The following is a 22086-nucleotide window of genomic DNA, read 5'->3' as shown; positions in this document are numbered from 1 at the left end:
AGCTATTAGGGATGTAGTGAAATAAATATTTGTTTTAGACTTTTACGTTGCATCCTTTATAGAATAAACTAATGTTTTATTGTTTAGCTTATAACTGACTCGAATATTGTATAGGGGTTTGAAACGCTCACCAAACTAATACAAAGGTTCTAATGGGAAACACTTGTCTTACTTCTCAATGATGGACTCGTTTCGCGGCGCTGATATCGAGGATAAACCTTATCTTTGAGAAGTTTAATTCATAACTGTTAGTTTTGTTCATCAGCATCAAGGCTAAGCAGTGACTTCATGAAGCAGAGAATGTCATGATTCATTCCCTAAATTTGTAAAATCGGTAAAACTATTTTTGTACTACTACAGAGAGATTCTCTTTATTGAAAAAGAAAAGTGGAAGAACTTTTTCCCCGGTATTCTAAATGGTGTACGTTTGTTACGCATACGCTTGAAGAGGGCTATACCTTCTTATGTGACTTTCGGTCAGGATACAAGAATCCCGTGCAAATCACCTGTTACCTATGACAATCAGATGGCCACATGTCAGTCTTTCCAAAAAGCTGTTCTCTACGATAAGCCATGTTATAAACTGGACAAGGAGACAAATACACCTTCAGGACAACGGTACTTCCATCACACCAACCCCAAGCAACCCCACACGGAACGACCGAAATTAGCTCTGCGCCTAATTCGTATTACTGTTTTTGAATTAGTTGATTTTAACAACAAAATTTCCAAAATAACTAAAAAATTAGTTAAAATTGAGAGTTTACTTTGCTGAAAAGCACTCTTATTTTTAGAATGAGTTTAGTTGGTGAATATCCTGGACATAAACCAGCAATATTTCAATCCAACACAAAATTCTCATTGACAACTAATTTTGTTATTAAAATCAGAAAATTTGTTTCTATTTATCTATCACCATCATTACTGAAGGACAGCACAAAGAAAACAAAACTGAAATGGGTATTATTAACAAGTTTATTAGCCAAAAACTCATGAGAAGTGTCAAAGCAAAACAATCCATTAAAAAGCTAAAAAGGACAGTCTTATTGAAACTGCTTGAAAATTCACTATCTTTACGTTTCGTCTTAGACTCGTCAGTGCAGAGCAGTTCAAATTGAACTGCTTACTGCGAACTTAAACAGTTCAATTTGAACCGCTAAGCAGACGTAAAGTTATTGCTATTTGCAACACACTTGTAATAAGCACCGAAGTGCTAAGTCTTTCCTGACGTGCCGAACGAAAACAAGTTTCGACTAATACTGGCCGATTCAGATGGTCATTTAGGGGTTAACCTTATTTTGTGCTAGGGCACATAACCAATTTCACTATCTTTACGTTTCGTCTTAGACTCGTCAGTGCAGAGCAGTTCAGTTGACGAGTCTAAGACGAAACGTAAAGATAGTGAAATTGGTTATGTGCCCTAGCACAAAATAAGGTTAACCCCTAAATGACCATCTGAATCGGCCAGTATTAGTCGAAACTTGTTTTCGTTCGGCACGTCAGGAAAGACTTAGCACTTCGGTGCTTATTACAAGTGTGTTGCAAATAGCAATAACTTTACGTCTGCTTAGCGCTTCAAATTGAACTGTTTAAGTTCGCAGTAAGCAGTTCAATTTGAACTGCTCTGCACTGACGACTCTAAGACGAAACGTAAAGATAGTGAAATTGGTTATGTGCCCTAGCACAAAATAAGGTTAACCCCTAAATGCTTGAAAATTGTTTTGATGTTTTTCGCATGTGTTCGATATATCTTTATTTAAATTTCTAAACCGATATGTAAAAATGTCGTAAACTGTTAGTGGAAATCGTATTTATTCAGAAGTGGTGCGCACTTGTAGCGATTGTGCGTAATAATGTTTTTACGCGGAACAGTGAAGTGAATTTCGAATGTTTCACTCTAATTGTGATGAAGTTTTTTTGTATCTTCAAACCTTCCGAGCTACGCCGTCCGGTGTACTATTTGTATTCGGTTTTTGTTTTCCGAGTGCTCAAAGTTTTCAGTGAGAATGAAAAAAACAGTGATTTAGAAGAAAAAAATTCAAAAAGATGTTTACGTTTCGTTTATGTCTTTTTCTCCAATACAACATCGTATTTATACCTGCCAATATAGAAAAGACAACCGCGTCTGAAACTTTTTCGGCAGTAGTGTGCCATCTAGTGGCTAGTAGTCATTACGGTGTTACCGTTTCGGTGACAGGGCGCCATATAGCTGCAGATCGCAGAAGCCAATTCAACCATTCATATTGGTTGAAAACAACATTATATTTCTTTAATTCAACTAAAAAATTAGTTGAATGGAAATGAAATGTGCCTTAGCTAAGAAATGACAGCACGTTTAATTTGTGAATTCAACTAAAAAATATAGTCATTTCAACAAATATTTTATTATTATTAAGGGAATGAGAATAAAAAATCTAAATCTGCAAAAGTAAGATTTTTTTAGTTGTCTCAAAAAATAACTAACTAAAATCAGCAAATCAACTAAATTTTTCGCGAAAATGCTGATTTCGGTCGTTCCGTGCAGTACACCTGTGACAGCAACCAACAACAATGAAGCATTCCACTCAACGAAACCGTCAGTATCCCCTATAGAACAAAGTACACCAACTGCAGTTAACAACTTACCCGACGCCTGTGAAATAAGTAACAATTGTTCCACCAATAACAGTGATGCCGAACCAATGGACGTGAGCGTGAAAAGCGAAAACAGATCAGTATAGACAATTAAGCAATATGTAGCTCAATGACTATGAACAACATTGAAAAGTTATTCATAAACTGCTGATTGCTCTTGAAGAACTTAAAACCTGTTTTCACTAAAGTTCTTAGACTACTGAAAACATACCTGAAACAGACATAAATAGAAAAGTAAAATATGTTGCTCTAAAAATAACAGCAGCATAAAACAGATATTAGCCGTTGTAGTGCTTGCTGTGGCATAGTGTAGTCTCTAAGGATAATATTCCAAGTAGTCGTTGGATCTTGGATTTCCGTAGTATCAGAATATACTCAGATAGTCCTAGATACTTATGCGTATGAACGTAGGTAGATCTTTTGTGTTATGTTCAATTCATTTTATCATAACCAAAAAAGCATACTGCTTGTAGCATTTTACAACAATTAAAGGTTTTCAAGTTCTTTCCACCGCCACGTTAAATGACAATAGAAAGTTTCCAACACTTTTTGTCCTGTAATTCTGAAACAGGAATTTTAGCCCGAATTAAATTTCATAGCAAACTATCAGACTATAAGTTCTCTCATTTGAGCGTAAGTCTGTGGCAATAGGGTAAACTGTTCTTGGAAAATCCAAGTTCCGTTTGTTTTTTACTTCAGGTACATCTGGAAACCGATAAAGCCAAAATCACTTCGTTTGGTTATCAACTAATAACCTACACATTGGAAAAGATTTTAGCACAGCTTCGCGGAGCTTTTACTCTCTTCGAAAAGTTACTCGTTTAAAACTATGTAATATTTTTTTACCATACGCTTTCGAAATTGAAAGTCAATCAGACGAACTATTTTGGGTTATGCTAATCTCTAAATACCGTTTCTGGAAGTACCATAAATAATAACAAAAATTTAAATTTTAAAGAAAACAACTTCTACATCTCATGGAATGCTTAATCGATTGTTACAAGTTTAGATTACAAGGAGAAATTTCAAGGTTTCATACAACTTCTATCTTCAATTCGTCTTGAAATTCCAAAAAAAAAACAAGGTAATGACTGATTGAAATTTTAAACTGTTATTTGAAACGACCGTCATCGAAGAATATTCACGCAAAAAACACATGCGGATTGATAAAAAAGGTATCATCTCACTGCTAGGTGGATTAAGCACGTTTCCATCAGTCAGCATGTGTTTTTCGCGTGAATATTCGTCGTTGTGTTTAGTTTTCATCAAATTACCGTCGTTTTGAATGAATTGTAATTAAAATTTTGAAACCGCAAGACGTATCGATAATAGAAATTGTATGAAACCTTAAAACTATTCCATCCAATCTAAACGTGTGACAATCTATTAAGCATTCCATGAGATGTAGAAGTGGAGAGCTTTTTTTAAAGTTTTTGTCATTATTTATGCTACTTCTAGAAACGGTATTCAGAGACCAGCATAACCAAAAATAATTCGTATGTCCATGAATTAGTATGACGAATAAATTGAAATAGTTTTGAGCCCTACTTTGAAGATTTTTTGGTATCGTCATCTTATATGACGATTTGAATTTTAAAAACTCATCACCCTGTAATTTAAAAATTGGAAGTCGGAATCGCATAAAATTCATCGATTTTGTATGTGACCCTAAGTTTATTTTATTTTTTCGTTTTAGCCTTCTTTAAGTTTCTTCATTCCCGATACTTTCGGACATGGAATTCGGAAATCAGTGTAGCTGAAGTCAGTTTGATTCGCCAAATGGATTAACAGTCATTTCATGAAATTCGAAATTTTTTAATCGTTGTATGTTCCACATCAAATTTTTCGGTACTTTCGCGGATCGAGAACCGAAAACCGGTAAAACTGTAGTATGTAAGTTTATTTGGTGGTCGACTCTTGAAATCTGTGAACCAGATAAACCCAATAAATTTATATGAAATTTTTACACTAATCACCCTGTATCTTTTGAACCGGAAGTCGGATCTGATTGAAAAATAAGCATATTATATGGGACCGTAAGACCTTTCATGTGAAAATTAGATGGACAAAATCGGTTAAGCCATCTACGAGCAAAATGAGTGACATTATTTTATGTTCATTACATATATCAACCTATAGTTCCGGAACCAGAAGTTGGATCTAAATGAAATTCAGAAACCAATGGAAGAATAGGAACGTTCATATGAGTATAAGTTTGACGAAATCAGTTAAGCCATTTCCAATAGAAATTAATGATATTATTTTACACACAACAAATTTACTTATCTCGACGAACTTCTTCGAATGATATAAGGGTGTAAGAATTTGTGTTCTTCCAGCAATTATTGCTGCAGGTAGTATAAATCAATACAAATATGAAATTGTTTTGAATTTGAAAATACTGCCATCTTTCTAATACATATGACATGTTCGAACGAACGAACGATGTTACCAAAACCGAACCGTGCTAAAATCGAAACCATCATGAAAAATTGTGATGTGCATAATCTTTTAGGTACTATGAAACAATTTCATAAAACAGTATTGAATATCGTGTATCATCGAAACACCGAAACATCGTTTATCGACAAGCGCGTAAAACTCCCACTACTGGAATAAGGCGAAAAATCACTTCCACAAAAATATCGATATCTCCGTTAAAAATGGACGGCTTTTTTTTTATTTAAAAGATATTTTATTCAGGCCTTTTTGCGTACAAGCTTTACGTGGCCGATTTAGCTGAGTATTTAGATAATTTTTTTTTGTATTGGATCTCGTTGTCTCCCTTTTTCTAGGGGGAGAGGAGCTTCCATTTTCCTCCTGCGAGGATTGAGGGGCAGTTTGTTCGTGGTTCGTCTCGTCATCCATTGCCGTGGTATTGTTGTTGATTTCGTTGCTAGTTGCTGTAGATGCGCCTTGTTGTACATTGTTTGCAGTTGCTGGTTGGTTGGATGGCAAGCTGTTAACTGCAGCTGGTGTACTTTGTTCTATAGGGGTTACATTGGATGGTTTCGTTGAAGGGGATACTTCCCTGTTGTTGGTGACTGTCACAGGTGTACTGGGGTTGCTTGGGGTTGATGTGAAGGGAGCACCGTTGTCCTTTGGTATAGTTGTCTCCTTGTTCGGTTTATCACATGGCTTACCGTAGTGAACAGCTTTTTGGCAATATTGACATGTGGCCATCTGATTGTCATAGGTAACAAGTGATTTGCACGGTATTCTTGTATCCTGACCGAATGTCACATAAGAAGGTATAGGCCTCCTCAAGCGCATGCGTAACAAACGTACGCCATTTAGAATACCGGGGAAAAAATTCTTCCACTTTTCTTTTTCGATAGAGAGAATCTCTCCGTATTGGGACATGGTATGGCGAATATAAGGATCGATGACGCTTGAGGGAAAATCATGCACACGCACTTCTATGGCACTATCTTCCATATATACTGGAATGTTGTACTTGATATTTTCATGCTCCACATAGTGCACATTATTATTGTCTTTAGCGAATTGAATTGCATCCAACTCTTCATAGAACTGGATATAAACAACATTATTGGTCTTATTGCATTGAAGTAAATGCACACGTTTAATATCAAGATGCATTTGCTCCTTAAGCAAACCTTCAAGTTCTCGTATCGAAGGTCGAATTTTGCACTGTCTGAAGTCAACAATAATTGTATTCTTTCGTACCGGCGGTAGCTTTTGTTCGTTTGGTTCACTCATTTTCGAGGTCTATTGTTCACTACACAATACTGTACTTGGTTTCTTCTGTCCCCAACGTAAGCGGTTTTGTTTTATCGACTGACTTGGATAAGATGTAAACCCGAACTGAATCTATGGCTTGTTAGATAGCTATTACCGTGCGCAATCTAAGACTGAAAACATATTCTGTTTTAAGGTCAATTGTGACAGAATTTTGATCCGATCTCAAAACCATTCATTAGCGGTTTTGGTGGTTTGTGCAAAAAGCACATATTTTGTCTCTATTTCTTTGAGTTTCGCCTTCGGCTCGTCAGTGCTTAAAGCAGTTCAAACTGAACGAGATGGCAGACCCCAGCGTTTTCCTTTCCGTTGTTTGGTACTTTAGGGGAGGTTTAACAGCTAAAAAATGGTCGAATTTTTCGTGAAAAATCGTAATTTTCACTTCAAACAACCACCAAAAATAAAAAAAATAAAAAAAATCAAACAGAAACGTTGCGGTCTAGAAAAACTTCTTCTCTAACTATGCTGAGTTCATTTGTTAACTTCTGTTTAGTCTGCGCTGAGATACAGTGGACACCGAAGAAACGAGTTTTAAGAAGTGCCCTCAAAAATATCTCTTCACCGACTTATTTCTCAATATTTTTCCAAAAAAAAATAAAAAATGTTGCTCGAATGATTTTTTTTATCATGCAAAACATTTGAATTCATTTTGTTGAACGATAATTCTGGAAAAAAAAAATCTCAAAAATGATGATTTTTTCATCGCTTAGACCCTGTGCGATGAGCGTTCAAGACTTTTCTGAACCAAAGTTTTATCACTATCTTTTCGTAGGATCTTTCTGCTAAGCAAGTTTGGTAGAATTCGTTTGCTGGAAAGTATGAAAAAACTGAAAATTTCATTTGGCAGCTTTTCGATGTAAGGTTTTGCTTCGACTAAATAAATGTTTTTTCCGCCATTTTTTTTTGACATACTGATTAACTCAAAACAGTCACTTTTTAGATATTTCAAAAAGCATAATGCATCATTGTTGTGGGGTAAAATGTCTTTTGATGTGTGTTATGCCACTGATTTGTTGTGAGACATATTTTTCGGCTGCGGGGGCATTATGTCTGATGCAAGCGAAAAAACTAAGAATGTGGTCGTTTTGGGAAATGTGTTTATATCAATCAATTCTCATCTTTTCTATTGGAGTCATTGAAAATTATATTCCTCAATCGTATTGCAATGCAACACTCAAATTCGCGAGGAAAAATATATTAACACATTCGGATATATCTCAATGTTTTCTTAAGGGTGGGAGGGGGGCGTAGGGTGTAAACGAAGAAAAAAATCATCATTTTTGCGAACTTTTTCCAAAATTATCGTTCAACAAAATAAATTCAAATGTTTTGCATGATGAAAAGCATCATTCGAACAACATTTTGTAATTTTTTATCGTGGAAAAGTATTGAGAAATAAGTCGGTGAAGAGGTATTTTCGAGAATGCTTCTTAAAAATCATGATTTGCGGTGTCCACTGTATCTCAGCGCAGACTAATCAGAAGTGAACAAATGAATGCAGCATAGTTAGAGTAAAAGTTAGTTTGATTTTTTTTAAATTTTTTTTAATTTGGTGGTTGCTCAAAGTGAAAACTACGATTTTTCACAAAAAAAATCCGCCATTTTTTAAGCTGTTAAAACTCCCTAAAGTAACAAATAACGAAAAGGAAAACGTTGGGGTCTGGTTTTTTATATGTAGAAAGTGTGTGCAAAATTTGAAAAAAAAAAAAATGGTGCAGTAGTTTTTGAATGACGATGGACACGGACTTTCAAAACCTGCTTTCGAGAAAAACGCGTTTTTTGTCTATAAAATCAATGGAAACAATTAATTCCTCCATGGAGCCCGTAGGGTCTAACATTTTCAAAAGATATTATTTTTTCTTTTATAATTTACTATAACGAAACATTTCAAGAATGTTTTGTCATATTTTCAAGTCAGTCGAAGCAGGCCTGTGTCCCTAGTTCTTAATTCTTCGTAGAACGAGATAGCCATAGATGAAGGTCCATAACTTCCAGAGTTTCGTTCCAATAGGCTTGAAAATTTCACAGAAAATTCTTCAAATGTTTTGCTATAAGAAAATATAAAGAAAATAATAAATGATTTTTCAAAAGTGTTAGACTCTACCCGCCCCTTAAGGAGGTCATATTATAACACTTTACCCTAGTAACCATTTACAATTAATTCACACTATATTTTGCGAAATAAACAGGTACACTTCAGTAGAACTTGTAAGAGACAATTATTCTAAGATTTTCAGGTGCATCTTGAGTGTATATATATGATTCTCTTGTTAGCAGTTTTAATAACATTAGTTTTTTTTATAAAACTACCGAAAATTAGTAGTTCTTATCTATTTATTGTTTAATAATTACTTGATTATTAAGGGAATTTTTCTGATTACTAAACTGATTGATATGATATAAACATTAACTTGTTTATTAACGATTACCAATGTAATCATATAATACATAGAATACATATAGGGTTACTGTACATTCATCTCAATAGTAGAGTCGCCATGTTGTTTTGCGAATCATTCTACTTTCAGTCAACGAAATGTGAAAATCTATACCACAATAATGTTTTTCATTGACTATATTTGTTCAATTTAAAAACAAACCATACGCTTAGAGGTGGATCGAACAGAGACAATAGATCTCACTTTAACTTATGGTTTATGCATGTGAGAGAAAAAGTGGAGCTGAAATGAATACGGGTACCGCTACCCTACAATATTTAGAATATGACATCATGTCACTTTGTTTGCCTTTAGGAAAACCTTGTCAAATATTGATATATTTTAGAACAGTATCAACTACCGGTTGATTTCATGTATGAATCGAAAATCACTTTTTTCATCTTCTTTAGAACTTTCAAATTATTGTTTTATTACAATTTGAATTTTTGGAATACATTTCATATATTCCTTTGCAAATGAATAATGCTGATTAATAACGTTAATCGGCTGATAAGGTAGAGTTTTTTTAAACCCATCAAACTATGCTAACTCCACAGCTCGGTAATAGTCTTTATGGTCAATGGAGTTGAAAATATATAAGTTAACTTGTCATTTTAATAAAAAACTGTTTTGAGAAATTCGCCTACTCATTTCCACCGAAGATCGAACACCGAATCTCATTCTAGAGATGCATCGTCGTCAGCATAAAAAAACACCCACTTCGAAATAGAATCTCGGATTAGATTAGCCATAATTCACACATTTTATAACTGGCCAAGAACGATCTGCGTCATTCAGTGTATGGGCAACGAACAAGACTTTTTCACTGTCCGGCGCTGATTCAAAACAAAACGTTTGTCAGTTGATCCAAGAAGTAGCGCGTTTTATCGGAAACCAGTTTTTTCGAAATATTCTTACGCAAGTCTTTTTTTTTAGTTTATGTACTATACAAACCGTTCAAAAACTTTCCAGCAGAATGGAGACTGTTCCAAATGTAGAATCTTTCGGTCAGAAGTAGTTTGATCGCGCTCACGAGTGGTGCCACTCAGCAGAAGAGATGGACTTTTCAACGATGCTCTGGTGGATTCTGTTGGGACTCCTGGTGTTAGTTTATGTGTTTCCCAAGTGGCGATACCGAAACCTAAAGTCCATTCCGGGAATCGAGCCTACCTATCCTATCCTAGGCAATCTATTGCTTTTATCGAGAAGTAATGCGTACATGAAATGTTTTAGAAACGCAAATCGGATGACGAAAATTTGGCTTGGCCCAGTTCCGGTGATCAACGTGCAGCATCCGGAGCTAATTCAAAAAGTGCTAACGGAATGCCTGGACAAACCGTTTGCGTACGACTACATGGAACTCGGCGTTGGGCTGCTATCCGAACGATGTAAGACCAATTTACCCAATCCTAAATGCACTCAGTGGCAGCACAAATGCAGTTTACTTTTCATTGATAATCGGCTGCAGATGGGCGCGTTTGGAGGGAACACCGGAAAACGCTGAGTCCGCTATTTAACACGCGGATCCTGAATGGATTCGTTCCGATATTCGAACGCGCGACCAGTGATTTTGTACGCGGACTGGAGTCGGTCTCGGACGGACGGGATGTGGATCTGATGGAGTACATCAGCCAGTGCAGTGCCCAAATGGTACACGGCACGATGGTCAGCATCGACCGGCAAGCGGACGAATTGTATCGATTATTAATCAAAAATCTGGAAGTGTAAGTTTGAGTGTGGCTTTGTGCCTGTGTGTATGTGTGTATAAGAAAGGTAAGCGACTGATTGTTGAAAGCACCGGACCTAATCGCGAGTGAAGTCCGATCCGACAAATTCAGGTCAAGCAATATCAATGAATATTAATGTAATATGAAGAAAGTGTCTGTATACTGGTAGGAAAAACTTATTTCGAATTCGTAGCTCGAGTCCATTTCATGAATTGAAGCGTTCGTTGCCATAATGATTGTTTTATTATAGCTCAATGGCTCCTGGCGTTATTAAAATGAAGATGAACATTAGAATAGGTCATAAGTGCAACTGACAGTTTCTCTCTCTTTACATTTTGTTTCGATTAATACGACTCTGTTGGCAAGCTTTCTCAGGGACGTAGTGAGGGTGAGACGAATGAGACGACCGGTCCGGGCACCAACGTCCAGGGACAATTAAAACTTGATAAAATAGGTAGACCATGTTTTTACAATTAGTTTATCGAAGAAACAGAATAAAACTTTCTTATAATTATTATTTCTATATTTTTCAAGAAGTTTAAGTGGAAAAACTATAAATCCTACAAAAAAGCATTGTGCTAGTGATTATTACAAAATCTGTTAGACTTTTTGAGAAAAAATACTTATTGAGTCATACTGGAAATCATTTTCCGTTTTGATAATAATTCGTTTAATTTGTTAATTTTGGAACAGGGAAAAACCCAATGAAGTTAGTTTTTGTCAAACTAGCTCTCCAACAAGCATAAAACCTCCTCATCTTTCGCTACAATGGTGATTTTTCAACATTTATGAAAATTTCACTAAGTGGACTAAGAAGGGTTTTGCCTTTCTCTATAGAAAGGTATTAGAATTGCTGGAAAAACCGACTTTCGAACAGAGCCTCGGAGACCTATAGTGTTATATACCATTCGACTCAATTCGACGAGATCGGAAAGTGTGTGTGTGTGTGTGTGTGTGTGTGTGTGTGTGTGTGTGTGTGTTTGTCCACTTTTCATTTTTATATAAAAAGATAAAAATAGATATTTGAACGCGCTCAATTTTCTCAGAGATGGCTGAACCGATTTTATCAAACTCGTTTGCTACTATCGGGCCATTGATCAAGTTCGAAGATCAAATGTCTGTGACTTTTGGTTGTATAAAAGACGTAACCGACAAAACACGTTGATTTTTACCGCTCTTATATATAGGGGTGCCAAAATTTTGGGATCACCTCTAATTTCGTGAAGCGCTAGTGCTCAAAAATTTAAGCACCTCGAAAAATGTCCTCATGCAAAATTTGAGCTAAATCAAACATGCGTAAGGGGTGCTGCCCGGTGGTTAAGGTTTGAAAATTTTCGATCTTGAAAAAGCACCATAGGGGGTAGTACATAAAATTTCCAAAGTCGAAATTGTTTTTTTGATGCCGAAACTCTTAAAACTGCATGAAACATCGAAATTTAGTGTCATCTAAAAAAAATTTTATGAAAAATTAACTTTTTGGGAGTCTCGACGTTTCATGCAATTCTAAGCCTTTTGGCATAAAATTTTTTTTTCGATTTTGAAAATTTCATGTACTCCCCCCTGTGGTGATTTTTCAAGATATATGAAAATTCCCACTAAGTGGACTGAGAAGGGTTTTTTTAGATTAGCATCACTGTTCTCATACAAATAGGCAACGCAAATGTCAAGCACTAGTTTGGAAAAATAATGCTGACTGTGTGACATAAACACTGAAGCATGCTTTTGTGAACTACTCGAATCAATCTGAATCAATTGGTGTCAAAATTAGTATCCGAAATTATTTAATAAAAGTATGAAATATATTTTCATGAGACTGTTATGAAAGAAGAGAAAGGCATTATGACACCACTAGGTGGATTAGAAAGTGTAATTGTAATTTTTTGTAATTTCAACTACAAATTTTAAGGTACATTTTTTCAGTGTAGAGTTCGATATTTAATTTCATCATTCGAAAATTTCACTAATTTTGTAAATATCGTTAGCACAACAATTCTTTGTAGGATTTGTCATTTTTCTATTATTTTTTTTCTAGTCCTATTCAAAAGACAGTCTAGATCAATTTTTTTGAAACAAAGTAAACAATGCTACTTTTTGTGATGAAGTCTATATGCCGAGAAAGTTGCGTTTAAATCTGAGGGAATGTTGCCAAATCCGAACACAATTCGGCGTGAAATTCGCCCATTCGTATCTTATACTGAAAAACAAAACGAAATTTGATGTCGATTTTCAAAATTTAAAGTCGATTTTAAATAAAAAAAACTCCATTTTCAAACTTCATGAAATTTTGTTCCAAGGTAGGTAATTATTTTTTCTGTCAATCTTGCAAGATGGGTATTTTGAAGAGAAAAATATTTTTATAAGACAAACTTTTTCTTATCCAGCACTAATATTTTCTGTTAATATCGGGCAACTAGCAATTGAGTAATCGGTGTGATTTTCTATCGAATTGAGTTTCATTGGAATCTTGGATGGTGATAACTTTTAGTTAAGTTTAGTTTTCGAGGAACATGACACTGGATAAAAACATCAGTTTGGATAAGAAACAGTTTTTGTTAGAAAAGTGTCCATCTTGAAAAATATGAACGATTGGTAAGGAACATAATCACCTATCTTGGGACAAAGTTTGATAAAAATTAAAGTGGGGTTTTTAAATTATCCCTATCTATATTTTCCTCAAAATTTTGACTCAAAAATTTAACTGATTTTGTGAAAATCACGAGTACACAGTAACAAAGTTTGGCCCTTTTGAAAAGACAGTCTAGATCAATTTTGAAAAAACAAAGTATGCAAAATAGCTTTTTGTGACAAAGTGTACATATCCAAAAAATTTCATTCAAATCTAAGAGACGAAATTCGTCATATAACTCTTCTAACTTTTTAGTCTTTCTCAATAGAAAGGTATTAGAATTGCTGGAAAACCGACTTTCGAACGGAGCCTCGGAGACCAATAGTGTTATATATCATTCGACTCAGTTCGACGAGATCGGAAAATGTCTGTGTGTGTATGTGTGTGCACTTTTCGAAGATATTTTTACCGCTCAATTTTCTCAGAGATGGTTGAACCGATTGTACAAACTTTGGCTCGTTTGAAAGCTACTGCCGGGCCATTGATCAAGTTCGAAGATCAAATGGCTGTGACTTTTGGTTCCGGAGATATAATGGTATAAGTGACGTAACCGACAAAACACGTTGATTTTACCGCTCTTATATATATGAGGGTGCCAAAATTTTGGGATCACCACTATTTTCGTAAAGCTCTTGTGCTCAAATGTTTAAGCACCTCGAAAAAAGCCCTCATGCATTTGAGGGCTAAATCGGACATGCGTCCTATTCAAAAGACAGTTTGAGCTGAATCGGACATGCGTAAGAGGTGCTGCTCGGCGGTAAAATTTTGAAAATTCCATGCAATTCTAAGCCTTTTGGCATCAAATTTTTTTTTTCGATTTCGGAAATTTCATGTACCCCCAATACGCCGCCCACTCCCCCCCCCCATCCCCTATGGTGATTTTTAAAGATCTATGAAAATTCCACTAAGTGGTCTAAGAAGGGTTTTTTTATAAATTAGCATCTCTCTTCTCATATAAATAGGCAACGTAAATGCCAAGCGCTTGATTGGAAAAAAAACGATACACCACTAGGTGGATTAAGAAGGGTTTTATTCATATTGATATTGTACTCAATATAATAATATTGAGTTTTACCACGATGTGAAATTGTCTCACAAAATAAACGGAATTAATGTTGGTTCGCTTGTTCATAGTGCTCAAAACTGCTCTGCCGTATCTTGCTAAATTAATTGTGAAGTTAATGGTATGACTTATCTTTACATGCTTTGAATTGTAAATTTAAGAGAATTATGACGATCATTTTATGTACATCTAAAAAGACGTAAATTTACACGATTTTTTATTAGTGTGCAGGTATCTTGAAATTAATTTATTTTCTATCGCCAGTAACAATTCGAAGCAAAACTGATTTTCTTCCAGTATTTGAAGAAAATTTTCACAAGTGTTGTTTAAGTTTTTCATCTGTCTTTCATTTAGTTCATGGGCCACATATTTTCCACACTTTTGGACTTTTCTCATAGATTCAAAACGTTCAGAAATTGTTTGTTGTGTAACATTCAATAGTGCTATCATTCGCTTTTGACTAGAAGTATCATCTTGATCCAATATTGCTTGAAATGTGGCGTCTTCGAACTTTTTTGATGGTATTTCACGATCTTCATTTCTCACATCAAAATCATTATTTCTGAACTGTTCAAACCTTCAAATCTTTTTTTTTCGAATGAAAACAAAAAAAAAATAATGCTTTCCGCAAATCTTCTCTTTTTGGTACAAAATTCGACATTTTTAACAATATGAAAAAATGTGATGTTGTTTGTTAAATGACTCGACATAGATTAATGTTTTCGTTTGAAAAAAAAACTAAAACTGGTCCAGGGTAGTTTCCTTAAAAAAAACACTTTTCACGAAACTGTGTTGGGTTCGCGCTTAACAACGGAGGTGTGAGCAAACCCGATATAAAAACCAAACTAGAAGCTTGCTCGAATTTTAGTTCAATAACGATGAAACTAGGTTTGAAACTGGCTTCAAACAAACGGTTTGAAAGCAGTTATGGTTGAAACTGGGTTAGGTATGGGGTCAAGCGAAATCGACATAAATAGGGTCAAGTGTTATAATATGCCCCCCTTAAGAAAACATTGAGATATTTCTAAATGTACTGATATATTTTCGTCGACGATGTAGGTATTTCCACAGAGATCAGACATCCAAGCTAGTACAAACTTTTTCAAAAAAAACTGTGTAAAGCATGCAAGTGAAATTCCGTGAAAAATCACCGCTGCGTATGACTTTGCACGCATTAATTATCATTGTATAGAAGCTCGAACGCAAGAGCCCATAAGCGACTGCTGGCTGCTTGAAGCGCCTCTACAGGAGAATTGCTACTTTGTGATTGCTTTTTAAAACAACCGTTAAATTTCTTACACACATTGAAATCTCTACTTGGATGTCTGTTCTCTGTGGTATTTCTTTGCAATACATCTGAGGAACATAATTTTCAATGATTTCGGTAGAAGTGATGATATGCCTCACAACAAGAGACATCACGCCCCACAACAATGATTCAATATGCCCCTTGAAATGTCGATACAGAAGAGAAGCAGATAAAGAAGATATTCTTTGCATCAGTAATCAATCATTCGATTGAAAATTCGTGTATCAAAGAATTGGATTTGTTTCTCTGGATTTTTATACTGTAAATAGAGACATTATTACTGCTAAAAGTTAATTAATAAGTAGCAACCAACCATTAGACTTTTATACGGTAAAAATGCAGCACACAACAAACTTGCATAGCAGAATGATCTTACGAAAAGATAATGTTAGTGATAAACCTTTTGTTCGTATAAAACCCAACCTAATAACATCTCGTGATTCCAATTGATAATGTAAACATACCATTAATAGCTGTCAATCATAAACATTTTCTTATCACGAGTATATTTGTGACGTCTCGAACTATTCATTCCCCGCCAATGGTGCTAAACAGGTTATGTGGTGAGCAGGGTTTGGATGAAGCAGTGAAGATGAGTATACATGCTTCACGGCGTATGACATTCATGAATGTAACTACTTTATGAACCATGTCGCTTTTTAGGAAGCGTGAGCTTTGTTGCTTTATTGGAATGGCTGTCCATGCACGAGAATGGAAGAGAGCAAACAATATTTACCCATACTACTGTTTCTTCTTCTCTCGGTGAGAGACAAGGTCTAGCTCCATGACTCATTGCAAGCAAACTCTATTCACGAAGCTAAAAAGTGATGAAGATTATATATTCAGTTTTCGCTAACAGACTGATGACTGACTCTTAACTGTCGCATGTTTCTTTGAGGTCCGAACGCGATTCACATTTGTTTATACAGAATTCATTTTGTGTGCACTGCCCGCTAGAGCGTCTATTAGAAATTAGAATAAAGGTATTGCTATAATGGGGACATGTGTTTTTCACAGCTCTCACAGCTCATAGCAATACACAATGAAAATTCAATATAAAAATGTTCAATGCGCAATACTGATTAAAAGACTTATTTTTATTCTACTGGTTGATTATATCATGCACTATTTCGATTAAACCCAATTTAACGCTATTCAGCAGGAATTTGATTTACAAAAGTAACAAGAGTGCAGGAGCTAGTTTCTTTCTAGCAGCTAGCAAATGAAGCGTTTGCTTGTTTGCAGTATTTACTGAGATCGCCAGATTGCTACTGCTAATCCTTCTCTCCTGCTACTAATGTTTATAATATTCAAGTATAACTAAGAATTCTTACCCTCTAGTAACTTGACACGGATTTAATAAGTGATATGCAACAGTTTTCGTGGTATAAAGTCATCATCAATAGCCGTTCTCGTTCGGAGAGCCAATCATCAGTCTATTACTGAAAACTGAATATATAATCTTCATCACTCGCTAGCCCCGCGAAGAGAGTTCGCTTGCAATGAATTGTTTTGTGAGAAGAACGACGATCAAGAGAGAGAAAATTCTGTTCACGGCTTCTGTGCTTCATGAAGACTCTAATACCAGCACACTGTACCATCTGTGCATATGCGGAATATATTTGCTTCCACTAGCGTTTTGTTTGTGTGGTTCTTTTTGGCTGGAAAGACGTCCTCATAGTGAGCGGTGGAATTGTTCGCTCACAATGCAATGGAAACTATATATTCATTCACCGGTGAATGAATATTCCAAACCCTGGTGGTGAGCTTTTATGCAACATTCAATTGTATCATTACTGTTTCATATCGTATGCTAATCGAATATAGAAGCCATAAGTGTATCATAAAACGATTATATTTATTTAAATGTGAGAAACCCACAAGCCTACTGTAATAACGGTAATTATATCCGGTATATTTTAGGCTTCAAATCAATGTCAAAACCTCACACAAATTTAGCTACTCGAAAAAACTTATTGAAGTTTGTCTATAATAGGCTGTAACAGTGAGCTTACCATCCACCGATCTATACAGAACTTTATAAATATTTATCAATCAATAATGATGATGATGATGATGACGATACGGCGGAATCCCAATTGGTTCGACATATCATCAATTCCGCTTCAAACAGTGATTTTATTTACCGGAAAACCCGAAATCAATCCTCAAAGCACCAACAGAAACTAATTATAAATGATTTTTCACCACCTCCAGCTCCACCAACTATAAATTATTGATTGTTCCGCAGTAATAGAGTGACAAGCCATGATACGGCCATAAATTCTATTTGTTACCGTTATTCCTTGGAGTGAGTGGGACAATAAATTACCTCGCGACTGTTATTATTGGAACAGAAACAGCAGTTCTGAACGGGGTAATTTTCCCATCTCTGTCGGATCATGCAAAATTGTCCCGCTAGTTTATTACTCGAACTACAATCGATGGATTCGAGCGTGTCACGACAAGAGGGCCTAACTGCAAATGACAGTTCCGCTCTATTTTGCTGTTCAATAATAATCAAACGCGAAAATAAACAAAGTTCCTTTAGGCCTAACTGAGTTGTACTCAGTCTTTCGTTATTAAACAAATTTGGCAAGAAAATATATGATGATTATTTGACTAGTGTAGAACTTTGCAACTGACAGACAACTTTGATCACTCATGGTGACACTGCGCGCGAGCGAAAGTTTGTTCACCCTCTGTTTGGGAAGACCAAGCAGATGAGGAGCCACCGCAAATGTCATCACAATATAATCGGAAACTGAGAAAAAAACCCAAACAAAGAAATACGTAAATCGAACAGGTTTCGAATCGTATAATTAACGTATAAACGCTTTGATTATTTTTTCGTTCGAAAATATAACGCCACCGAGTTAAAGAGTCGGGTTTATTTTTGGCCGTGGGATTCCTGGGTCATTGATTTATTGTCATAGTTTTGCATAATGTCCCGCGATTCAAGCTTGTAGGTGGCTTGTCGCGACGCAGTTTGTTTTGGATTTGGGCGAAAGAGATTATATTATAAAGATGCTGATCTCATCCAGCAAATGCCTGTGGGAGTGTGTGGGCAAATTCTAAGTTTCACTTCAACTTTTGCTGTCCGCGAGCATAACTGAAACAAATGACTAATGCTTTCCATGCTACAAGACGACAACGTTGTTGTTTTGAACTAATGAATAGAATGTCTACTTGTGCCCAATTACATACTTCAACAAACAGTTAACAAAAAGGCTTAGGTATACTGGTTAGTGTAATTTTCTGAAGTAATAAGGGTGACTAATTAACACAAGTTTATGCAATAAGTAGCCTGACCGTCACGTAATGAAATGGGACTTTGACTAAATAGCAAAATCGGTCATTTACAAAAGATTACACGCATACACACACTGCCAGCAGCCGTAAATTGCTCTCGGAAATCATTATCCCTAGTTTCATCGCAGCATCCTGGAGTCGGTCGGCAAGCGAATTATGAACGGCATGTACGCACTGAAAAGCTTGTACAAAATGAGCACAATTTACCGCGACGAGTGGCGCTCCCGGAAGGTCTGCTACGAAACGGTGAACGATGTAAGCGCCCTGGCGCTAATACCGTGAAATGACTTAGAACAATCAATTACGGTTTGCAATTCTTTGCAGGTAATCATGGAAATGCGAATGAATATTCTCAACGGGAAGAGCGCGCTGGAACTAGCAGGTACAAAGGAGGCATTCAAATCGAAAGCCTTTGTGGAACGCTTACTAACCATTCAGCACAAAGGTCGCAGTTTTACCGACGAGGAGATTGTTAACCACGCTTACACTATGCTTGTGGCTGTAAGAGATTGTTTGCGGTTTTGATGTGTTTCGAAGCGTTTTGATTATTTTTTGCCTTCTTCGAACCAGGGCTACGAAACTTCTGCTTTGCAGTTAACCAATATTTGCCTAATGCTGGCAATGCATCCGGAGATACAAGAGCGAGTTGTTCAGGAAATAAAAATTGCATTCAAAACGTTGGAGGCGCCATTAACTCCGGAGGCTCTAAAAGCTCTACCATATTTGGACATGGTAATCCAGGAAACAATGCGGCTTTATCCGGTGGCCCCGCTGATTGCCCGGCAAAATTCTACCCCCTTCGAGCTGGACGGAGTTCTTTTTCCCACGGGAACGGTATTCACAGTGAACATTGCTGCCTTGCACAGGCGGGAGGATATTTGGGGTAAGAGTTTTCTGACGTTCAACCCGGAGAACTTTACACCGGAATCCGTTGGTGCCAGGCACCCGTTAGCTTTCATTCCGTTCAGTGCCGGACCAAGGATTTGCATCGGGAACCGATACGCAATGGTTTCGCTGCGAGTGGTTTTAGTCCGGTTATTGCAACGCTACCGTCTGAGCACCAAGTTGAGCCGAAAGGATTTGAAGTTCAAGTATCAAGTAACAATGAAGCTAAACATACCCTGCACTATGCAGGTGGAAAAACGAGAGCTTTACTAGTATTAACAATTTACTAACCATAATATTTGGCTAACCAAAATAGATTGTGGTCGATACTGCAATTGTAAATACATCATGCATCATACATCATTTGAAGTAGAAGAATTATTTACGAAAGAAACGTCAACCATTTTCAGGAAGAGATATAAAGGAGAGTCTCTATAGGTGGACACTGTAAGAAATTTTGTTTTACATCATGTTGGTGAAGACGCAGTTTTTGGTTTTGGTTTGGTTTTGGCTGTCGATCCGCTGCAGTACAGTGCACGAGAAAGTAACTCTAAAAGTTTTGAATACGCTTCGAGTAACTAAATGATCGAAAATAGTGTTCCCAAAAAGTTATAAACCCATTTTGACTCTGCCTACGTAACCAACAAACATATTTGTAAACCGATTTGCTTGATATTGCGAGTATAGTTAATTTTTGTCGTTTTCGTCAGTGAACGGTGAACATTTTGACGTGAATACGTTTTACTTTACCATGGGACGACTTTTCCAAATTTATCTTCATCTGCCCTCAGTTATAGAAAAATACCGCAAACAATTGCCTGGTAAATACACTAATAAAATCAACAAGTTTTTCTGGGAGCTCCGTTCTGAGGATCATGAATAAACCTACAAAAATCATTCAAGTCTCTGAATCGTTTCAGAAGTACGCTTGTAGGTCAACAAAACGGGAGAAAACATAATCATTTCGTATTTGTCTTTTAGTTTAATCAATTTCAATCGGCCTTCGGCAAAATGGCTTTCAGTGAAATTATTTTCAATGAAATGACCCCTTCGGCGGAATGGCATGCGGTGAAATGACTTTTTCGGCGAAATGCCTTTCGGCGAAATGGCCTTGATCCCTGGAAAGATTGCGTTGCTCTTGATGGAGATTACGTTGATGAATAAAGTTAATTTTGAATGAAAAAAATCGTGTTCTCTTTGTTAGACCCGGACTTTTTCAGCCCATGTGTTAGAGTGGTCTGCAATCTTGCATGTATCATTTGAATAGGACACTCGATGAACTCGGTTTACTATCAGTTTCAGTTCAAATTTTCTTTGAGGCGAAACAACAAGCATCTGTTCGCTACATGTGAAGTAACTGTGTCCATATGCAAATTTTGTACTATATCGGATAGGCACAAGCGACGGTCAAAGTTTTTAATTAACTTTATTCATCAACGTAATCTCCATCAAGAGCAACGCAATCTTTCCAGGGATCAAGGCCATTTCGCCGAAAAAGTCATTTCACCGAATGCCATTCCGCCGAAGGGGTCATTTCGTCGAAAATAATTTCACTGAAAGCCATTTTGCCGAAGGCCGATTGAAATTGATTAAACAAAAAGACAAATACGAAATGATTTCCGATCTTCAAAATCGTCAAAGGAAGGTACTAGCAATTTCCGAAATTGTGAATTTTTTTAATGCCAAATGTAGCTTCAAAGTCAAGATTTGGAGCCATCTAGAAAAAAAAATTTAGAAAAAAATTTACACTTTTAGATCGGGGAAATTTTATGCCGAATGTTTTTGAATTGCATGAACCGGTTTACTTTGGGTTACAAACACGGATCGTGGAAGAAACGGAGAGAGGCACGTAAGGAGATGTAAAGTATTTATTTTTTTATTTTTTTATTTATTTTTTTATTTATTTATTTATTTATTTATTTATATATTTATTTATTTATTTGGGAGCAGGGAAAAGCCCGGTGGAGATGAAATTTGGCAATCTCTCTCTCTCTCTCTCCAACAGGCATATAACCTCCTCATCGTTTGTATCAACAGATTACAATGATCCAACAGATATATTTAGGCTTAACACTACAATTAAAACTAACAGTTAAAACTAAATTTATAACAATATAACTAGTTAATGACACCAAGCACAACAGGTCAGTAATAGTGTTCTTCCTAAAAAGGTGTGAAAGAGGAGGAAAACGGATAGGTAAATAGAATACAAGGGTAGGTGGAGGGGGTGCTAATGAGCGTAAACGAACAAAGAGATTAGAATCAGAATGTAGATCTAATAAGTTATCAAAAAGATGGTGGAAGACAGCAAAAACAATGAGCTTAGAATC

At 36.1% G+C, this 22086-nt stretch overlaps 1 protein-coding gene across 1 annotated transcript; it reads left to right on the top strand.

The window, feature by feature from the left end:
* The first annotated feature begins 9835 nt into the window (after positions 1-9835).
* On the top strand, positions 9836-20177 carry LOC131427103 (cytochrome P450 4c21-like). Its single transcript, XM_058590027.1, has 5 exons — positions 9836-10222; positions 10303-10558; positions 19000-19126; positions 19196-19372; positions 19442-20177. Exons 1-5 carry the CDS (start codon positions 9892-9894, stop codon positions 20027-20029), a joined length of 1479 nt encoding a protein of 492 aa, XP_058446010.1. The 5' UTR covers positions 9836-9891; the 3' UTR covers positions 20030-20177.
* The last annotated feature ends 1909 nt before the right edge of the window (positions 20178-22086 follow it).

This window comes from Malaya genurostris, chromosome 2 (genome assembly GCF_030247185.1).
Source record: "Malaya genurostris strain Urasoe2022 chromosome 2, Malgen_1.1, whole genome shotgun sequence".
In the NCBI taxonomy this organism is placed as follows: Eukaryota; Metazoa; Arthropoda; class Insecta; order Diptera; family Culicidae; genus Malaya; species Malaya genurostris.
This window is presented reverse-complemented; position numbering and strand designations above follow the sequence as displayed.